Source organism: Haliotis cracherodii, unplaced genomic scaffold (genome assembly GCF_022045235.1).
Source record: "Haliotis cracherodii isolate W230 unplaced genomic scaffold, xgHalCrac1.p SCAF_13, whole genome shotgun sequence".
Taxonomy (NCBI): domain Eukaryota; kingdom Metazoa; phylum Mollusca; class Gastropoda; order Lepetellida; family Haliotidae; genus Haliotis; species Haliotis cracherodii.
This window is the reverse complement of record NW_027266268.1, coordinates 2,991,975-3,012,174: the sequence shown is the minus strand read 5'-3', so window position 1 is coordinate 3,012,174 and position 20,200 is coordinate 2,991,975. Positions and strand designations below refer to the sequence as shown.

The window sequence follows — 20,200 nt, the reverse complement described above, 5'->3', positions numbered from 1 at the left end:
CCTCCATCCCCAGGTAAATGATACTGTGCCCCATGACCTCCATACTCAGTTTAATAATACTGCTCCATGACCTCCATCCCCAGGTAGATAATACTGCCCAATGACCTCAATTCCCATCTTCTGTCCTTTTGTCTTCCCCTCATTTAAACAATTATTCCTATGACCACTAACATTATGAGTTAAGGCAATGCATTCAAATATTGCTATTTGCAGATGTAACTACAACGGAACATGGAGATCCCAACAGTGTCTGGATAGCTATGGAATCTGTTGGTGTGTGGATTCTCATGGCCGCAAAATACCAAACACATTAGTCAGGGGATATGCAGACTGTAGTTACAGTAAGTCATCACTGGAATCAAATCCTTTTTATTTCACCATAAAACTTGACTAGAGACTAAAGATGTCTTACTTGCTTCGTTCAGTAGTATGTGCGGTAATGCTGCCTATGTTTTCCAGTTCCTGATATGGGAAAACCTGCAACCTCTCAGCCGGAAGGGGAAATGGATCTTCCACCAAGTATGTATGACTGTTTAGGTGTCATGTTTTATGACCTTAGTATCTGTTTTGAATCATGGTATCAGAATACCTTTGATAACTTTTGTAATGGGTGACTTCTAAACCTACTTTTAGGTTTTACTTCTCAGTTGTAATACCTTGCTTTTACAATTTACGTCTGAAAAACTTGCCTCTTGTGAACACATTTGTGTTTGATGATTGGTTAAAAGTCAAAATTATTTTTAGATTAAAATTCCATGACTTAAATCGAACCTGCAATCACATATATCGTCTTAAGTGTTGTAAGCCACTGTTTTCCCACTGAGCTACTGAGGCAGGGGATTGAAGTTGTTCAGATTAACATGTCATGACTCCAGCTAGTCCATGCTGCACATGTTTTTTCTCTCGCATGCTTTTAGCAAATTCCTTTTATACCATGACACACTATTGTTTCACTATAAAGCATGTCAGTGTTTTCTTATTTTGTTCTAATATTACTTGCATTTGGATGGTTCATAAGTTGGATAAAACATGCCTTTGGTTTTGGTTGAAAATGTAAAACTTTGAGGTCGCTCGCTTGCGGTTCTATCCTATGCGTAATCCTGTCTGTATTGCATCACATATATGTACATGTTGACTACGGTGTTGTTGTTTGTCCAGTATGTGAACAGGGTACAAAGACCCACTGCTGTAATGCCAGCCTGTGTCACATGCACTCGTGCCCCGCCCACCCTGCCGCTGTCTGCAGGGTCAACCCCTGTGGTGGCTGCCGCGCTGTCTTCTATGACCACATGAACAGGGAGGTCAACTGCAGTGAAGGTAGGTCACACACACACCTTTAGCTGTGTACACGGATGTAGTGAAGGTAGCACACACAACTGTAGCTGTGTACATGGATGTAGTGAAGGTAGCACACACAACTGTAGCTGTGTACACGGATGTAGTGAAGGTAGCACACACAACTGTAGCTGTGCACATGGATGTAGTGAAGGTAGCACACACACAACTGTAGCTGTGTACATGGATGTAGTGAAGGTAGCACACACACAACTAGCTGTGTACATGGATGTAGTGAAGGTAGCACACACACAACTGTAGCTGTGTACATGGATGTAGTGAAGGTAGCACACACAACTGTAGCTGTGTACATGGATGTAGTGAAGGTAGCACACACAACTGTAGCTGTGTACATGGATGTAGTGAAGGTAGGTCACACACACAACTAGCTGTGTACATGGATGTAGTGAAGGTAGCACACACAACTGTAGCTGTGTACATGGATGTAGTGAAGGTAGGTCACACACACAACTGTAGCTGTGTACATGGATGTGGTGAAGGTAGGTCACACACACAACTGTAGCTGTGTACACGGATGTAGTGAAGGTAGCACACACACAACTGTAGCTGTGTACATGGATGTGGTGAAGGTAGCACACACAACTGTAGCTGTGTACATGGATGTAGTGAAGGTAGCACACACACAACTGTAGCTGTGCACATGGATGTAGTGAAGGTAGCACACACAACTGTAGCTGTGTACACGGATGTAGTGAAGGTAGCACACACAACTGTAGCTGTGTACATGGATGTAGTGAAAGTAGCACACACAACTGTAGCTGTGTACATGGATGTAGTGAAGGTAGGTCACACACACAACTGTAGCTGTGTACATGGATGTAGTGAAGGTAGGTCACACACACAACTGTAGCTGTGTACATGGATGTAGTGAAGGTAGCACACACAACTGTAGCTGTGTACATGGATGTAGTGAAGGTAGCACACACAACTGTAGCTGTGTACATGGATGTAGTGAAGGTAGCACACACAACTGTAGCTGTGTACACGGATGTAGTGAAGGTAGCACACACAACTGTAGCTGTGTACACGGATGTAGTGAAGGTAGCACACACAACTGTAGCTGTGTACATGGATGTAGTGAAGGTAGCACACACACAACTGTAGCTGTGTACATGGATGTAGTGAAGGTAGCACACACAACTGTAGCTGTGTACACGGATGTAGTGAAGGTAGCACACACAACTGTAGCTGTGTACATGGATGTAGTGAAGGTAGCACACACAACTGTAGCTGTGTACATGGATGTAGTGAAGGTAGCACACACAATTGTAGCTGTGTACATGGATGTAGTGAAGGTAGGTCACACACACAACTGTAGCTGTGTACATGGATGTAGTGAAGGTAGGTCACACACACAACTGTAGCTGTGTACATGGATGTAGTGAAGGTAGCACACACAACTGTAGCTGTGTACATGGATGTAGTGAAGGTAGGTCACACACACAACTGTAGCTGTGTACATGGATGTAGTGAAGGTAGCACACACAACTGTAGCTGTGTACATGGATGTAGTGAAGGTAGCACACACACAACTAGCTGTGTACATGGATGTAGTGAAGGTAGCACACACAACTGTAGCTGTGTACATGGATGTAGTGAAGGTAGCACACACAACTGTAGCTGTGTACACGGATGTAGTGAAGGTAGCACACACAACTGTAGCTGTGTACATGGATGTGGTGAAGGTAGGTCACACACACAACTGTAGCTGTGTACATGGATGTAGTGAAGGTAGCACACACTCAACTGTAGCTGTGTACATGGATGTGGTGAAGGTAGCACACACAACTGTAGCTGTGTACATGGATGTAGTGAAGGTAGCACACACACAACTAGCTGTGTACATGGATGTAGTGAAGGTAGCACACACAACTGTAGCTGTGTACATGGATGTAGTGAAGGTAGCACACACACAACTGTAGCTGTGCACATGGATGTAGTGAAGGTAGCACACACAACTGTAGCTGTGTACATGGATGTAGTGAAGGTAGCACACACACAACTGTAGCTGTGTACATGGATGTAGTGAAGGTAGCACACACAACTGTAGCTGTGTACATGGATGTAGTGAAGGTAGGTCACACACACAACTGTAGCTGTGTACATGGATGTAGTGAAGGTAGCACACACACAACTAGCTGTGTACATGGATGTAGTGAAGGTAGCACACACACAACTGTAGCTGTGTACATGGATGTAGTGAAGGTAGCACACACAACTGTAGCTGTGTACATGGATGTAGTGAAGGTAGCACACACACAACTGTAGCTGTGTACATGGATGTAGTGAAGGTAGGTCACACACACAACTGTAGCTGTGTACATGGATGTAGTGAAGGTAGGTCACACACACAACTGTAGCTGTGTACATGGATGTGGTGAAGGTAGCACACACACAACTGTAGCTGTGTACATGGATGTAGTGAAGGTAGCACACACACAACTAGCTGTGTACATGGATGTAGTGAAGGTAGGTCACACACACAACTGTAGCTGTGTACATGGATGTAGTGAAGGTAGCACACACAACTGTAGCTGTGTACATGGATGTAGTGAAGGTAGCACACACACAACTGTAGCTGTGTACATGGATGTAGTGAAGGTAGGTCACACACACAACTGTAGCTGTGTACATGGATGTAGTGAAGGTAGGTCACACACACAACTGTAGCTGTGTACATGGATGTGGTGAAGGTAGCACACACACAACTGTAGCTGTGTACATGGATGTAGTGAAGGTAGCACACACAACTGTAGCTGTGTACATGGATGTAGTGAAGGTAGCACACACAACTGTAGCTGTGTACATGGATGTAGTGAAGGTAGCACACACAACTGTAGCTGTGTACATGGATGTAGTGAAGGTAGCACACACAACTGTAGCTGTGTACATGGATGTAGTGAAGGTAGCACACACAACTGTAGCTGTGTACATGGATGTAGTGAAGGTAGCAGTGGAGATAGGTCACACACATTTGTGAGTCGATAGCCCTCTCTTCTTTCAGGACTGACGGAATGTCAACTGCATCGTCAACGAGTGAAGACTGCCCATGCCCAGCATACCATGAACAAGATGGGTGACATGACAAGAAACATGACAATGAACATGACAAGAAACATGACAATGGGAGATCACATGAAGCCTGGCCAAGTGGAAGGTAAGATGAGCTCTCCACATAACACCATAATCAGGCTCTAAGGTAGTATCCCCACATAACACCATAATCAGGCTCTAAGGTAGTATCCCCACATAAGGGCACCATAATCAGGCTCTAAGGTAGTATCCCCACATAAGGGCACCATAATCAGGCTCTAAGGTAGTATCCCCACATAAGGGCACCATAATCAGGCTCTAGGGTAGTATCCCCACATAACGACAACATTATCTGTCACTTCATTTTGCAAACTAAAACATAACTGAAATTCTTTTCAATAGTTTGACATACAACCTTGCACACATAACCAACCTGGTCTAGGGTGCAACATGTGCTATTACTGGGTTCACTGGAGACTGCAGTGTATGTTGGAACATGATCACAAATGACATGTATCCCCATGAGAGCCTTGACCGGCGTCTGGTCATGTAGGTACCAACCTCTTACACACTTGAATTGGTGCAAAATACCATAATATTTAAACTAGGACATTTACATTTAATGCCTTCTGTATAACTAGGATATTAGAACTCGGCAAGTTATACATAGAACTACATGTACTGAATATGATAGTCTCTACCCATCAGTCCTGGAATGTAATGGACTTATAATATTTAAATAATTCTTAATGAAACATTGCACACATCTAGACTTACTGGGGAAGATAATTTGCCTTTTTTAATTTATTGATAATGTTCTATATGTTTTCTATAGAAAAAATATTTGTTATACAAATGGTAAATGAAAAGGAACAAGTTTATTGTTATCTCAAAACCATTCCATGTTTCTTCATGATGCCTCCTGATGTTTTCTCAGCCAGAGTAATCATGACTTTGTTAACAAAGGCCCTGGCCAGTGTGTGTTGGACTCTCTTTATATATTTCTTGTTGTACCAATTCCACAGAGCCTGAAAGTATTCCTCCCCACTGTCAGCTTGCCCCCAAACCAGGGATGTGCCGAGCGTTCATGCCCAAGTGGTTCTACAACCACACCAGCAACCGCTGCGAGAAGTTTGTGTACGGTGGATGTAACGGCAATGACAACAAGTTCAACACAGTTGAAGAATGCTATGAGGAATGTAAGTTATAGTGTAACAGCTTCATGTACAATTAGTGAGAAATCTCCCACCTATATTGTTATTCACAAAACATGTTAAAGGATATTATGGGCTGGTGTGGCCGAGAGCTGCCTTAGTGCCAGGAGCTGAGATCGTTTCCTGCTCATAACCAGGGTGTTATTCAGCCTATGGAATAACAGTGTATAAAGGTCCTTACAGTCTTGTCGCTAACCGTAGTGTACAGTACTTTCACCTTGTGTACTCCAAAGAACTCACTCATCCTTACATGATCAGATGGTGGAAACATGAATATGTACATACACCTGAAACACAGGTGTCAAAACGTGTGATGTCACCCTGGGCAAATGTGCCTCTGTTCACCTGTGCTAGGCATGGTTGTGTACTCCCCAGGGAGTTGAATGATAACTGGAATACATATGGGTTCACTGGTCGGGGAACAAATAAATCGCATTTGCGCCTAGATGTGTGGATAAGTGCTGTATATAAATATATAACATAAGTTTTCGTATGATAATTGTCAAAAGGATTTCAAAATTAAAATTTTCAATTGTGTTATATTCATTTGTGTGTTATTCTTACTAATTACAAATGATAATAACATATTGATACCATATTTACTCATGTATAAGATGAACCCCACTTTTTGGTGTTCAGTTTTGTAGAAAAAGACCTTTCATGTATGCAAGGGGCAGTGATTAAAAACTTAAGTCGTGACTGGATTTAATATTTGACTGTATTTTCCCGTCACTTCGAGAGAACTTTTATGAATATTTCAACCATATGTGCAGTGTAGTGTGTTATTTTGCGTGGTAGATTCGAGTAAGAAATGTTGTTACCATACTGACAGTGTGTTACACTGTCAACTCAAGTTGTACACGGGGACATCGTTCAGCACATTCATCTAATACTGTGTGGTGTGTTTCAGGTCATGAAGAAGCTAATCCATGCAAGGTAGGTTCAGCTGGGTTTGATTATGATTTGAATCACTGGAGAGATTGATTTTAATATGAAAAAGTGAAGAAAGTTATTGGGCTTTGGCAAATATCAGGGGACTCTGAGCCTGAGGTGAGAGTGAAAGATGTGGTCACTTTAATATACTCACATACTGTAAATCGTGAAATTTATGCGTCTCCAAAAGAATGCGACTACTGGTCCCTAGCCAAAAATGCAACTCAATATGAATGTGATACCCCCTCCTCTCAAGCATTAGTGGATTTATGTCTAAAGAAAATGCCCTCTGTCAGGTTTACAGGAGAACTCTTACTTTAATCCAACCTTACATTAATCCAATCACACACCAAATAGCTTATTTGCGCTGAATAGATCACTTCCGCTGAAACAATATATGTGCGCTGGCTGGTGTTGGCCTTTGATGCAGTTATCATGGTTAACATTTATACTAAGTTATCTTATAATAATTAGATCTACATCAAGTGCTTTTATGAGTTATCATGGTGTAATATTTATACACCATTTCATATAATTATAGTTTAGCAAGTAATAATTATCATCAGGTAAAATGCATATATAAAATATCAGCAGTTTCAGTTATAGCTTTTTAGATGGTTGCTAGCCTAAGGTATCAAGATCCCATCTCCCAGACAAAGGATATTTATTTAAGTATATCTGTCATCACCTACCGGGGTATATTAGAATAACATTACTTCAATTAAGACTCATTAAGGATTAGCCCCATACAAGCTCGTCTATAGTGCATTAATGATTAGCCCCCATACAAGCTCGTCTATAGGGCATTAAGGATTAGCCCCACACAAGCTCATCTATAGTGACACCCTAATCTCTTTCAAAGCATCCAGTAAATATGTCAACAAGATTAGTGCCAGTCCAACAGGATTAACAGGATTTAGTATTCCCCTCTGTCCAGCCATCCATTTAGCATAGGACACAACCAATCGTGTATCAACCAATCACATTCCTTTCTATTGTTCAAACTTTCATTAAATACATACTGTAGCCAAGTTCTAGCAGAGAAGGGGTTTGACTCTCTTACCAAGCAGACCTCTCTCCCACAGCCCAGAGTGTGTACCGACTCTCTGTGGCACCCTCTGTTATTATCTAAGTATAAATTGTAAATTGTTAATTGTTCTTGTAAATAAAATTGTGATTAGTCTCCTGTGGCTCTGGCTCTTTGCTGACTAATTCCCCAAGAAAACCAGCACGTCATTTGGAAGGTATTGTTCACCTAGAACAGTTCCATGATAATTTGGCGGAGAATCATCGTTTTCGGAACCACGGAGTCCAGGAACTAACTACAACCAACTACAAGAACCCATTGGAGGACATGTCCAACCGTGATCATCTGATGGAATAACAAGCAAGCTGCATCTACCTCTGACCTCAACACTGGATTAAAGACAACCAACTCCTCCAAAGACACCAACAAAGGAAGAAAAAGTCTTCAAATATTGTAAGTACTACATTGTTGATTACTTGTCTTCCTTTAATTTAGTACGGTACATACTAATAGGTGTCATGGCAAATATGGAGTCTGGTATGGAAAGTAACTTCGAAAGTGAAATTCCAACAGTGTCTTTAGTTACGCCCCTTGCCAAAAGTGTAATTCAGGCAAAATTTGGCACAAAAACAACAAATTGTTTAGTAGATACAGGGGCATCCATTTCTTGTATTTCGTCTGCTTTTCTGAGCACAGCTTTTGAAAACCTTACTCTTGGAAACTCACCCTTTCCACAGGTTAAAGGTGTTGGCGGCGAATTGCATAAAGTGTTAGGTTCAGTTGTGTTAGATTTTGTCATTGAGGATCAGGAATTTTCTCAAAGATTCTATGTTCTGCCTACACTACCAGAAGCAGTGATACTAGGTGAGAACTTCCTTGATGACAATGATGCAGTCTTAGATTATAGCTGTCATTCCTTGATACTCAACAACAGCACCTCAGATAGGCAATATATCAATTTCATAGCCAATTCAGTGCAAGAGATTAGTGGATTAGCAAAAACAATAGATCAGATTTACATCCCCCCTCAGAGTGAAATTCATTTCAAGATTAGACTATCAGAGGTCAAAGAGGATTCCCTCATCCTGATTGAACCCATTGCTTCCCTCACTGCTCATTCTGAAGTAGCAGGTGGTAGAACTCTTTCCAAAGTGAAAAGCAAAACTGCTACATTTAGGCTTATGAATCCCTCCCAAGAAGAAAAAGTTCTTGACAAGGGTACAGTTGTAGGCAAATTTAGTTACATTGACCAAGACTCTGTTTTTGAAATCGGCTCTGACCAACCATTCATCAGTACCGTTAACACCGACAATGAGAACAGAGACAATGACACCAGGGATTATGTTAAAATTGCACAAGAATTAGGATTTGATTTGACCAATACACAACTGACTCCAGACCAACGACACAGACTACTTAGATTTTTGGGACAAAATAGAAACATGTTTTCAACGAGTCTTGCAGATTTAGGAAAGACTGACATGCACCAGCATATCATTGACACTGGCGACCACCCACCCGTTAAGTGTAGACCATATCGCCAATCCCCTCATCTCCAAAAAGTCACTGAAGAGCTTATAGATGATTTCCTGAAGTATGATTTGATCGAGGAGTCTACTTCTATGTATTCAGCTCCCATTATCCTAGTCAAGAAACGTGATAGCTCATTTAGATTTGTTTGTGACTACAGAAAGTTGAATTCTGTCACTTTACCAATGTCATGGCCTCTTCCAGTTTTTGATGATGTTGTTGATAACATAGCCAATGCACAAGCTAAGATCTTCTCAACTTTAGACCTTGCTAATGGCTTCTTCCAAGTGCCATTACATGAAGATTCAAAGCATAAAACTGCTTTCGTCACCCATCAAGGCCTTTATCAGTTCAAACGTTTGCCCCAAGGTTTGACAAATTCCCCACTTTGTTTTCAACAGCTCATGAGCAAAGTGCTAAGAAAATTGCTTTTTAAGGTTGCGCTGATCTACATTGATGATTTGATAATTTACAGCAAAAACTTTGAAGAGCATCTCCAACATCTGGAGCAAGTATTTTACTATCTGAAACAGGCAAAATTGACACTAAAGCCATCCAAATGCAATTTTGCAACGGACAAAGTTTCTTTTCTGGGTCATGTTTTATCATGTGGAGGTGTTCAAGTTGATGACAAAAAGATTGAAGCAATTAGAACCTTTCCAGTGCCCAAATCACAAAAGCAGATCCGCTCCTTCTTAGGTCTCACAAACTTCTACAGGAAGTATGTGAAAAATTACGCTCACATAGCGCTTCCACTGAATGCCTTGCTAAAGAAGCATTCAGAGGCAGAAGTAGGAAAGAAACCAAAGTTCCAATGGTCACTTGAGTGTGATCAGGCATTCAACACCCTCAAACATGCTATGAGTAATACACCTGTTCTGGCGTATCCAAATTTTGACAAAGAATTTCTTCTTGCAACTGATGCCAGTGATATGAGCATAGGTTTTGTTTTGAGTCAAAAAGACGAGAAAAATAATGAACATCCAATAGCTTTTGGTGGTAGAGCTCTTCATGGCAGCGAAAAGAACTGGAGCATTACAGAAAAGGAAGGCTTAGCTCTAGTTGAAGCCATTAGATCCTTTCGTCCATACCTTGCAAATTCCAAATTCACAGTCTACACTGATCATATAGCATTGAAATGGCTGAAATCCATCAAGGATGCCACAGGTAGGTTAGGGCGATGGTCTTTGGAACTTTCTACCTACACTTTTGACATTGTTCATCGCAGCGGCAAAGCCAATGGGAATGCCGATGCTCTCTCACGTAGGGAATATGAGGAAAATATTAACTGTAATGATCAGACAGAAGAAGATGCTGAGAAAACAGTCTTCTCAGTAACTTCAACTCAGCAAAGCAAATCAACTAGCAGTACCACAATCTTGCCAAACACCCATTCATCCACACAAGTCACACAGACAACTCAGACTGAGGATATTTGCACACCTATTGTCAATCACTTAGAATCAGACACACAGACAACACATTGGTCAGTCACCTTTGAATATGAAGAGGATTATCAGTCAGTACCAGTTAATGTTGTCGCAGCATTACATGCTACAAATGCTGATGTTACCCAAGACACATTGGTTGAAGTAAGTATAAAAGAACATCCAAATTTACGTCACCTACAAAGGATTTGTCCAGATTTCATCCAAATCTTTGACTACAAAGAGGATGATGTCCTTCCACAAAATGAAAAGGATCGTCAAAAGATTCTTATCGAAGCCAATACTTTTGAAATTGATGAAGGCATCCTATACAGATTCGTTCCACAAAGACAGAAAGGCCACGCAGACAAGTTCATTAAACAGCTGGCAGTCCCAAGAACCCTCAGAAATCAAGTCCTGCAATCCTATCATGACTCAGAGTTTGGCGGTTGCCACCATGGGAAAGAAAGGATGCACAACACCATGAGACCTAAGTACTACTGGCCCAAAATGTACAGCGATATTGCTACTTATGTCCAGACATGTGAGGTATGTCAACAGACCAAGAGGCACTACCATGGCAAGAAGGCACCACTTCGTCCACTACCTGTAGAAGAGGTCTTCACCCGATGGCACGTTGACATTCTCGGTCCCCTGCCAACAACTCCAGATAAGTACAAGTACATTTTGGTTATCACAGATGCATCATCCAGATGGTGTGAAGCCTTCCCACTTCGGACCCAAGAAGCCAAAGAAGTAGCAGATGTTCTCGTCAGAGAAATATTTTGTCGGTATGGCGCACCAAGGACCTTAATTTCAGACAGAGGTCAGAACTTCATGTCCAAACTCATCAAAGCAATTTGTGAACTTTTGGCAATTAAATTTACCCATACCAGCCCATACCATCCTCAAACAAACAGCTGTGTAGAAAGGCTCAACTCTTACATCAATCAATCACTAAGAGCCTATTGTAACAAGTCTCAAAATGATTGGCCCCGTTTCATTCCTGGCATCATGATGGCCTATCGGATGGCTCCAAATTCATCAACTCAAAAATCCCCATATGTTATGCTTTTCGGCCGGGAAATGAGAGCTCCACAAGATGTAGCATTAATTCCAAAAGAAAATTTAGGCCACAATAACAAAAGTTATCTTTCCAATTTGCTTGAGGAGCTTGAAATCACTAGAACAATCGCAGCTGAAAACACTGCTCGGGCTAAGGAGGTGTATTCAGAACAATATAATAGAAAGGCTAAAGAACCAGAATTCGCCCCAGGTCAAAGAGTTTGGCTTTACTGTCAAAAAGTTGAAAAAGGCCTTTCCAACAAATTAACCAAAAAGTGGTATGGTTGCTATTATATCGTCCATACAGGTCCAAATTATACCTACAAACTACGCCGAAGTTCTGACGACAAAATACACAAACCACTGGTCCATGCCAACCGTCTGAAGCCATATTTTGATCCTGCTGATCGTCCACAGTATCCTCCAGAACCATACCTCAATGACACCAGTAACATAGATTCAGGAGTCATGGATGACAATGAGGAACCAGTCAGTGATTCACAGCCTGACAGCAACAATTCCCCATCAACAAGTTCAACTTACCAAACCGCTGATCAATCACCTCCACAACAGAAAGGTAAGAAGGTCAATTCCAAAACGAAGGCAGGCACTTCCAGCAACAAGAGTTCGAAGCAAAAGACCCCAACAAAGAAGAAAAACCCTGCTCCAAACACAACAGCAAAACCTGCAGGTTCCAGAACGACAACAATGGAGGAAAATCATGCCACACCAGGTCCTATTCCTCCAACCAAGGTAAATGAAAAGGTAAACAAAGGGAAAAGAGGAGTGAATAGTAAGCATCACCAGCCCAAATCCAGAAAACAACCCGACGACAGCCAGGTACAACCTCCAAGTCCAACATCAGGTAATCAAACCAAGGATATCCCTCAGGTCTTCAATCCAGAGGACATCCACTCAATTGTTAGTTCCAAGAGAGCAAATGGCAAAATCTACTACAGAGTAAAATGGAAGGATCCAGAAAGAGGAAACACATGGGAGTATGGCAGCAGCATTCCAGACTCCATTCGGAGAGAATTTCACCTCAAAAGAAGTATGTCAGGTAAACGACGAAAACGTCCACTGAAGAATCATAAGTTTTTCGACCAAAAGGAATCAGCACAAGACAATAAATCAGTCAATGTTCTGTCAGGGAATACAATGTCAGGAAATGTCAAGCAAGACAACACCAAACCATGCATAGAATTAGATGTCAAACCATATCTGTTTTTTCCAAAACACCTACGAAAAGTAAATCATAAAATAGAAAGAGTTCTGGGCATTGAAATTATTCAAGGAGACTGCTATGTCAAGGTCTCATATAAAGAAAATCCTGATCAATTCACATGCTATTTTGAAAGTGTTCCTCCCCACCTCATACAGCGCTACCTTGACGATAGCTGGCAGGATCTCTGTAAGTGGTGCTGTCTAAAAGATAATCCTCCATATGATCCAGAGGCAGCACCAATTTATAAATCCAAAAGGGGTATTTTTCCACATAAAGACTTTGGAAATATCAACACCTTTTTCTACCGTGAATCATATTCGAATTACATAAATTGTGGTACCACTCAACCATACGGTGATCTACTCCCCATATATACCGACAGCTGCCAATTGAACATATTCTTGATCAAAATACAAAATCTCCTGAATAAACGGTGCAAATCACGATACAGCTATTAGATGTATCTTGTTATGTTTTCTTGTGTCCAGTCCTTTCACTATGGGTCGCCAGTTGAGAACAAATGGCATCAGCCTGATCATCTGAGTTATTTGTATCACAACAAATTTGGAGCATTGACCTGATCAACCAATCTCAAAAGCGAAGTGAAATGACACACAGCAAACCATACTGCGAATTGAAACCCAAACCGCACCGAAGCGAAGCGAAGCAAACCATACTGCGAATCGAAACCCAAACCGCACCGAAGCGAAGCAAACCATACTGCGAATCGAAACCCAAACCGCACCGAAGCGAAGCAAACCATACTGCGAATCGAAACCCAAACTGCACCGAAGCGAAGCAAACCATACTGCGAATCGAAACCCAAACCGCACTGAAGCGAAGCAAACCGTACCACGAATCGAAACCCAAACCGCACCGAAGCGAAGCAAACCGTACTGCGAATCAAAACCCAAACCGCACCGAAGCGAAGCAAACCATACTGCGAATCGAACCCAAACCGTACCGAAGCGAAGCAAACCATACTGCGAATCGAACCCAAACCATACCGAAGCGAAGCAAACCGTACCGAAGCAAAATAAACCAAACCCTATCACATTGAACCGAACGAAAATCAAAGCGAAACAAACCAAATAGTTACGAAAACTAACAAAGAATTCTAAAAAGGATATACACCTTTCTAACACCTTTTGTATACCGTATTAGTGTAATAAATCGATGCACTTGTTATATGCACATGCACATATATGTATATATAATTCGTCTAATGATTGTATCCAAAAATAGAAGGATATTACTATTTTTCTCATGATATACTTTTGTAATTTGCCGCCAATACATTCTTCCTGGCCATGACACCGTTTAGTAATAATTATGTACTGATCTTTTACATCTTAATTATCATATTTGTTTTATTTTCTAGTTATTACAGACAAACTGAGGAAGTATTTATATATGACATATTATTTGAACATGCTAACTCTCTTTTCTTTGTTTCCATGTAAAACCTCCATGGACACAGCTTACTACCTTACAACCCCAATCCAGGATGTGGAACTCAAGGCCTCCTACATCACCCATAAAACCACCAGTACAGAGTGCCAAGACAAGCCAGCTCCACATCCAGATTCCCTGATGACAGCATTTTTATATTATGTTTTCCTTATATCAAAGAGACTCTATAATAATTATTATTCACTACTACCAGTTTAACTTTATACATTGTCCATCTAAGCCTTCATTATTTTTATTTTTACACGTTTGGGGTCCAAACTTTTTCAGACGGAGGGGAAGTTATCATGGTTAACATTTATACTAAGTTATCTTATAATAATTAGATCTACATCAAGTGCTTTTATGAGTTATCATGGTGTAATATTTATACACCATTTCATATAATTATAGTTTAGCAAGTAATAATTATCATCAGGTAAAATGCATATATAAAATATCAGCAGTTTCAGTTATAGCTTTTTAGATGGTTGCTAGCCTAAGGTATCAAGATCCCATCTCCCAGACAAAGGATATTTATTTAAGTATATCTGTCATCACCTACCGGGGTATATTAGAATAACATTACTTCAATTAAGACTCATTAAGGATTAGCCCCATACAAGCTCGTCTATAGTGCATTAATGATTAGCCCCCATACAAGCTCGTCTATAGGGCATTAAGGATTAGCCCCACACAAGCTCATCTATAGTGACACCCTAATCTCTTTCAAAGCATCCAGTAAATATGTCAACAAGATTAGTGCCAGTCCAACAGGATTAACAGGATTTAGTATTCCCCTCTGTCCAGCCATCCATTTAGCATAGGACACAACCAATCGTGTATCAACCAATCACATTCCTTTCTATTGTTCAAACTTTCATTAAATACATACTGTAGCCAAGTTCTAGCAGAGAAGGGGTTTGACTCTCTTACCAAGCAGACCTCTCTCCCACAGCCCAGAGTGTGTACCGACTCTCTGTGGCACCCTCTGTTATTATCTAAGTATAAATTGTAAATTGTTAATTGTTCTTGTAAATAAAATTGTGATTAGTCTCCTGTGGCTCTGGCTCTTTGCTGACTAATTCCCCAAGAAAACCAGCACGTCATTTGGAAGGTATTGTTCACCTAGAACAGTTCCATGATACAGTCGCAAATAACACAGACACTGTGTTGCGTGGGTGGCGTCTGTTTGGACTTGCAGGTGTGATCAGTTATGACATAAGTGAGTTGAACTCTTGTCTTGACCCAAGCAGTGACAATTCACAGGATTTAATTAGTGTTTGAATGACACTTGTTATACACTTGTTACAAAGGCCGCTTAAAAAACAGTGATGTGGAATACATAGTTGTTTGTTTTCAGCGTATGTCTAAGTTGGTATTTCTGCTATCCAAAATATCTTATTGTTGATATGAATGCAATGTTTAATAATGCTAACCAAGACCACTCGCAATTTTCGCATTTAATTCACGCTCGCATTATTTTCAAAATTTACAGTACCGTATATATCACCTCTTCTTGGAGAGGCATATTGAAGATGGAGTACTAAGTATGGATAAGATATATGGATGAACACCGAAATGCTGCTCCTCTTGTAATAAAGGAGTTGTTCATCCATGTCTTATCCTTACTTACATATATCACCTCCTCCTCACTCAATTGTGTGAATGCTGCTCCTCTTGTAATAAAGGCGGTGTTCATCCATGTCTTATCCTTACTTACATATATCACCTCTTCCTCACTCAATTGTGTGAATGCTGCTCCTCTTGTAATAAAGGCGGTGTTCATCCATGTCTTATCCTTACTTACATATATCACCTCTTCCTCACTCAATTGTGTGAATGCTGCTCCTCTTGTAATAATGGCGTTGTTCATCCATGTCTTATCCTTACTTACATATATCACCTCTTCCTCACTCAGTTGTGTGAATGCTGCTCCTCTTGTAATAAAGGCGGTGTTCATCCATGTCTTATCCTTACTTACATATATCACCTCTTCCTCACTCAATTGTGTGAATGCTGCTCCTCTTGTAATAAAGGCGTTGTTCATCCATGTCTTATCCTTACTTACATATATCACCTCCTCCTCACTCAATTGTGTGAATGCTGCTCCTCTTGTAATAAAGGCGTTGTTCATCCATGTCTTATCCTTACTTACATATATCACCTCTTCCTCACTCAATTGTGTGAATGCTGCTCCTCTTGTAATAATGGCGTTGTTCATCCATGTCTTATCTTTACTTACATATATCACCTCTTCCTCACTCAATTGTGTGAATGCTGCTCCTCTTGTAATAATGGCGTTGTTCATCCATGTCTTATCCTTACTTACATATATCACCTCTTCCTCACTCAATTGTGTGAATGCTGCTCCTCTTGTAATAAAGGAGTTGTTCATCCATGTCTGATCCTTACTTACATATATCACCTCCTCCTCACTCAATTGTGTGAATTCATGCTAAAAGCAACAACATAATGATAAAAGGGAATGTTAAGTCTCGTGACATGATAAATACAATATGTGATATAGGGAGAAACATGCTAGTCACACAATATTTCAGACACAGACACAGGCACAATAATCAAGCTGCATGAAAAAGCCCACCTCCATTCAGCCAATACCTCCTGACCATGAACATGTGTTGACTTTTACTTGACAGATGGAGGAGTGTGGTGACCAACAGAAGTGTAGCCTTGGCATTGACTACAGCTGTACACATGGCAAATGTGCTCACTGGGCTGAGTGCAGATGTAAGTTCCCCTCTAGCTTCCTTTGTATGACAAGAAGAAAACATGACATCAACTACTTCTTGTACCATGCTCGTAAACTGTAACTGAGGGACCTGTGTCTCCCACAGGCACCCTTACTGTCTCCATGTCTGCCATCAGCACTAAGCAGTCTGGTGGTCAATGCACTCATGTGTGCAGAATGTCGGGTAATGCAAAATATACTTTTATGATTCTCTTGATAACTGAATATCTTATGTTTTACAGATGTGTTTGCCAACCCCCACATTAGTGGCTTCAATGTCCCAACATGCTCTGCCGAGAAGTACACTTCCATGCAGTGTCACCATGGTTACTGTTGGTGTGTCAGCGGGGATGGCCAGCCTATACAGGGCAGCCTTGCAAAGAAGTATGGTGTGATCTGTCAGGATGATGGTGAGCGTGATAATTGTTTCCATTATGAAAAGCATCAGCCCTAAATCAGTTTCCATACATCAGTGTCCATACATCAGTGTCCATACAAGACCCCGATAAAGACTTGTCTCTTGTCCAGTGATCTGGCCATCACTGTGAGGACTTGTCTCTTGTCCACTGATCTGGCCATCACTGTGAGTACTTGTGTCTTGTCCAGTGATCTGGCCATCACTGTGAGGACTTGTCTCTTGTCCAGTGATCTGGCCATCACTGTGAGGACTTGTCTCTTGTCCACTGATCTGGCCATCACTGTGAGTACTTGTCTCTTGTCCACTGATCTGGCCATCACTGTGAGGACTTGTGTCTTGTCCAGTGATCTGGCCATCACTGTGAGGACTTGTCTCTTGTCCAGTGATCTGGCCATCACTGTGAGGACTTGTCTCTTGTCCAGTGATCTGGCCATCACTGTGAGGACTTGTCTCTTGTCCACTGATCTGGCCATCACTGTGAGGACTTGTCTCTTTCCCACTGATCTGGCCATCACTGTGAGGACTTGTCTCTTGTCCAGTGATCTGGCCATCACTGTGAGGACTTGTCTCTTGTCCAGTGATCTGGCCATCACTGTGAGGACTTGTCTCTTGTCCAGTGATCTGGCCATCACTGTGAGGACTTGTCTCTTGTCCAGTGATCTGGCCATCACTGTGAGGACTTGTCTCTTGTCCACTGATCTGGCCATCACTGTTAGGACTTGTCTCTTGTCCTGTGATCTGGCCATCACTGTGAGGACTAATGGGTCATAGACTTGACATGCTCAGGCAGGAAGGAAACCAGTAAAATAATTTCACAAATATGTGTGGACAATTAAGTCACAAAATGCACAGTGGTTTTATCCATGATAACATTGTAAATTGTTGTGGAATTTCATGAGTTAACTGTTCAGTTTACCATGACTGAGGTGTCATGGCAAATATTACCATTCATGTCCTTGTGGGTATGTTTTACATTTCATGTCAATGTTTCAGGACAATATACAGTCAACGAAGGCCAAGCAGGTAAGATATATATACACAACCTTGTTCATCTTGTAACGAATGGAATACGTATGTCATGTTTGTAATGAAGTAACTGTAACATTACGCTTGCTTCTTCCCACACAGTAGTTGTACATGGTACAGTGAGGTAGTGAGTACTGTCACCTCCCCAGTACCTGCAACTCATGTGTACAGTTGTCTACTGGTTTGCAATAAAACAAATGCATCTAATATCAACCCGTGAAGATCCGGGGTAGAATAGTTCTTCACGAACCCATGCTTTCCGTAAAAGGTGACTACGCTTTGTAAGAGGTGACTAATGGATTCAGGTGGTCAGGCTTGCTGACTTGGTTGATGCATGTCATCATATCCAAATTGCATAGATCGATGCTCATAATGTGAGTCACTGGAGTGTCTTGTCTTGATTATAGACAGACTGCTGTCATATGGCTGAAACATTGCTGAGTGTAGAGTTAAACAACAAACATCTAATATCAACATTCCCTCTTTATCTGTGCAACCTTCAGTATATGCATGTGTATTTCAGTGAACTGCAGCAATGGGGGCACCCCCAACTTGAGCTGCCTTGATACGTGCATGGGCAAGGTGTGTCCCGGCAACCCCAATGCCACCTGTGTGGTCAACCTGTGCTCACCAGACTGCAGCCACAAGTTCATGATGGAGACTGAGGAGGTGGAAACATGTGGCGGTAGGTTATGTTCCACTCCCCCTCGTTCCATGATGTCTCCATCGCCTCACTCCTGCATCTCTGTCAGGGTTGTTAATGTCTCATAAAATAGGATCCTGTGCTATTATTTCAAAAACGCTGGGTTCTGAAAATATAAAGCCTTCCTAGCAATACGACCTTCCAAGCATTACAACCTATCATAGTTAACTCTATAGTTAATCATAGGCTTACGAGTGCTGTAGTACTATCAACGCTTTGTGGATGACGCACACCTGCACATTGATTGTTGTCATATTTTCTAATATTTGAACATGAGTAAGTCTTTTACCCCATGTGATAGGAGATGTAGATGAGAACGCTACAGTTATATGGTAATAATGGCATCTTGGATCATTGACTTTCTCATTGTTGGATTTGCATATGAAGTTTCAAACATTAACCTTTTTCAATCCTTCTTGCCATATTTATATACTTCCTCATGTCAGAAGTAGAACAACTGTGAGCACATGAAACAAGCAAAACTTGATGTCAGGTATTGAACATACCATGTAAGTTTTGTGTTAATATCTTTATTTCAAAGTTTGAATTCAAGGCTATATAATTTGCATACGCAAAATCTTTTCAAGTCATAAAAATAAAGATGACAAATGCTTTGAAGACTTTAAGATAAGACTCTCAGCATTAATGGTTAGCTTCAGATCGTCAAGTTTAGGGCCATCATCTATAGGTTTTACAGTTATCTTGAGTTGTATTGTGAGGCAATTGATGAGAGATGGGGGGGGGCATCACAATCTGGACCAACTCTCTGCAGCTCTGCAAGTGGAGTGACTTCTAATCCAAAGAGCTACCATCAGAATCCTCAAACGCATGCAGACATTGCAAGACAGGGTCACAATCATTATTAACATTTACTGATGTCACAAACTCGATGGTACATAGCCATGGCCATTGATGTATGCAATCCCATATTGTTTTCAGAAGTATATATGTATAAGGCATTAAAATCAGATCTGATTTCTGTACATTGAAAATGAATATATTTGGGGAGTTCTGAATGCAAAAAAATAAAGCCACACTATTC

The 20,200-nt window shown here is 41.1% G+C and overlaps 2 protein-coding genes across 6 annotated transcripts in view; one reads left to right on the top strand and one right to left on the bottom strand.

Annotated features, from left to right (window-relative positions):
* Positions 1-7,658, bottom strand: part of LOC139459513 (coiled-coil-helix-coiled-coil-helix domain-containing protein 5-like) — a 433,260-nt gene extending 425,602 nt beyond the window's left edge. Inside the window, exon 1 of the mRNA XM_071241020.1 lies at positions 7,600-7,658. The gene's annotated coding sequence lies outside the window, so the exon portion shown is untranslated. The remainder of the gene's footprint in view (positions 1-7,599) is intronic.
* Positions 1-20,200, top strand: part of LOC139459512 (uncharacterized) — a 177,332-nt gene that overhangs the window by 141,330 nt on the left and 15,802 nt on the right. For all 5 annotated transcript variants that reach the window (XM_071241015.1, XM_071241018.1, XM_071241017.1 and 2 more), the window contains 10 exons: positions 214-341; positions 460-519; positions 1,159-1,317; positions 4,361-4,513; positions 5,415-5,588; positions 6,514-6,539; positions 16,920-17,010; positions 17,254-17,421; positions 18,423-18,452; positions 18,979-19,140. In XM_071241015.1, coding sequence (XP_071097116.1) covers positions 214-341; positions 460-519; positions 1,159-1,317; positions 4,361-4,513; positions 5,415-5,588; positions 6,514-6,539; positions 16,920-17,010; positions 17,254-17,421; positions 18,423-18,452; positions 18,979-19,140 — 1,151 coding nt within the window. The remainder of the gene's footprint in view (positions 1-213; positions 342-459; positions 520-1,158; positions 1,318-4,360; positions 4,514-5,414; positions 5,589-6,513; positions 6,540-16,919; positions 17,011-17,253; positions 17,422-18,422; positions 18,453-18,978; positions 19,141-20,200) is intronic.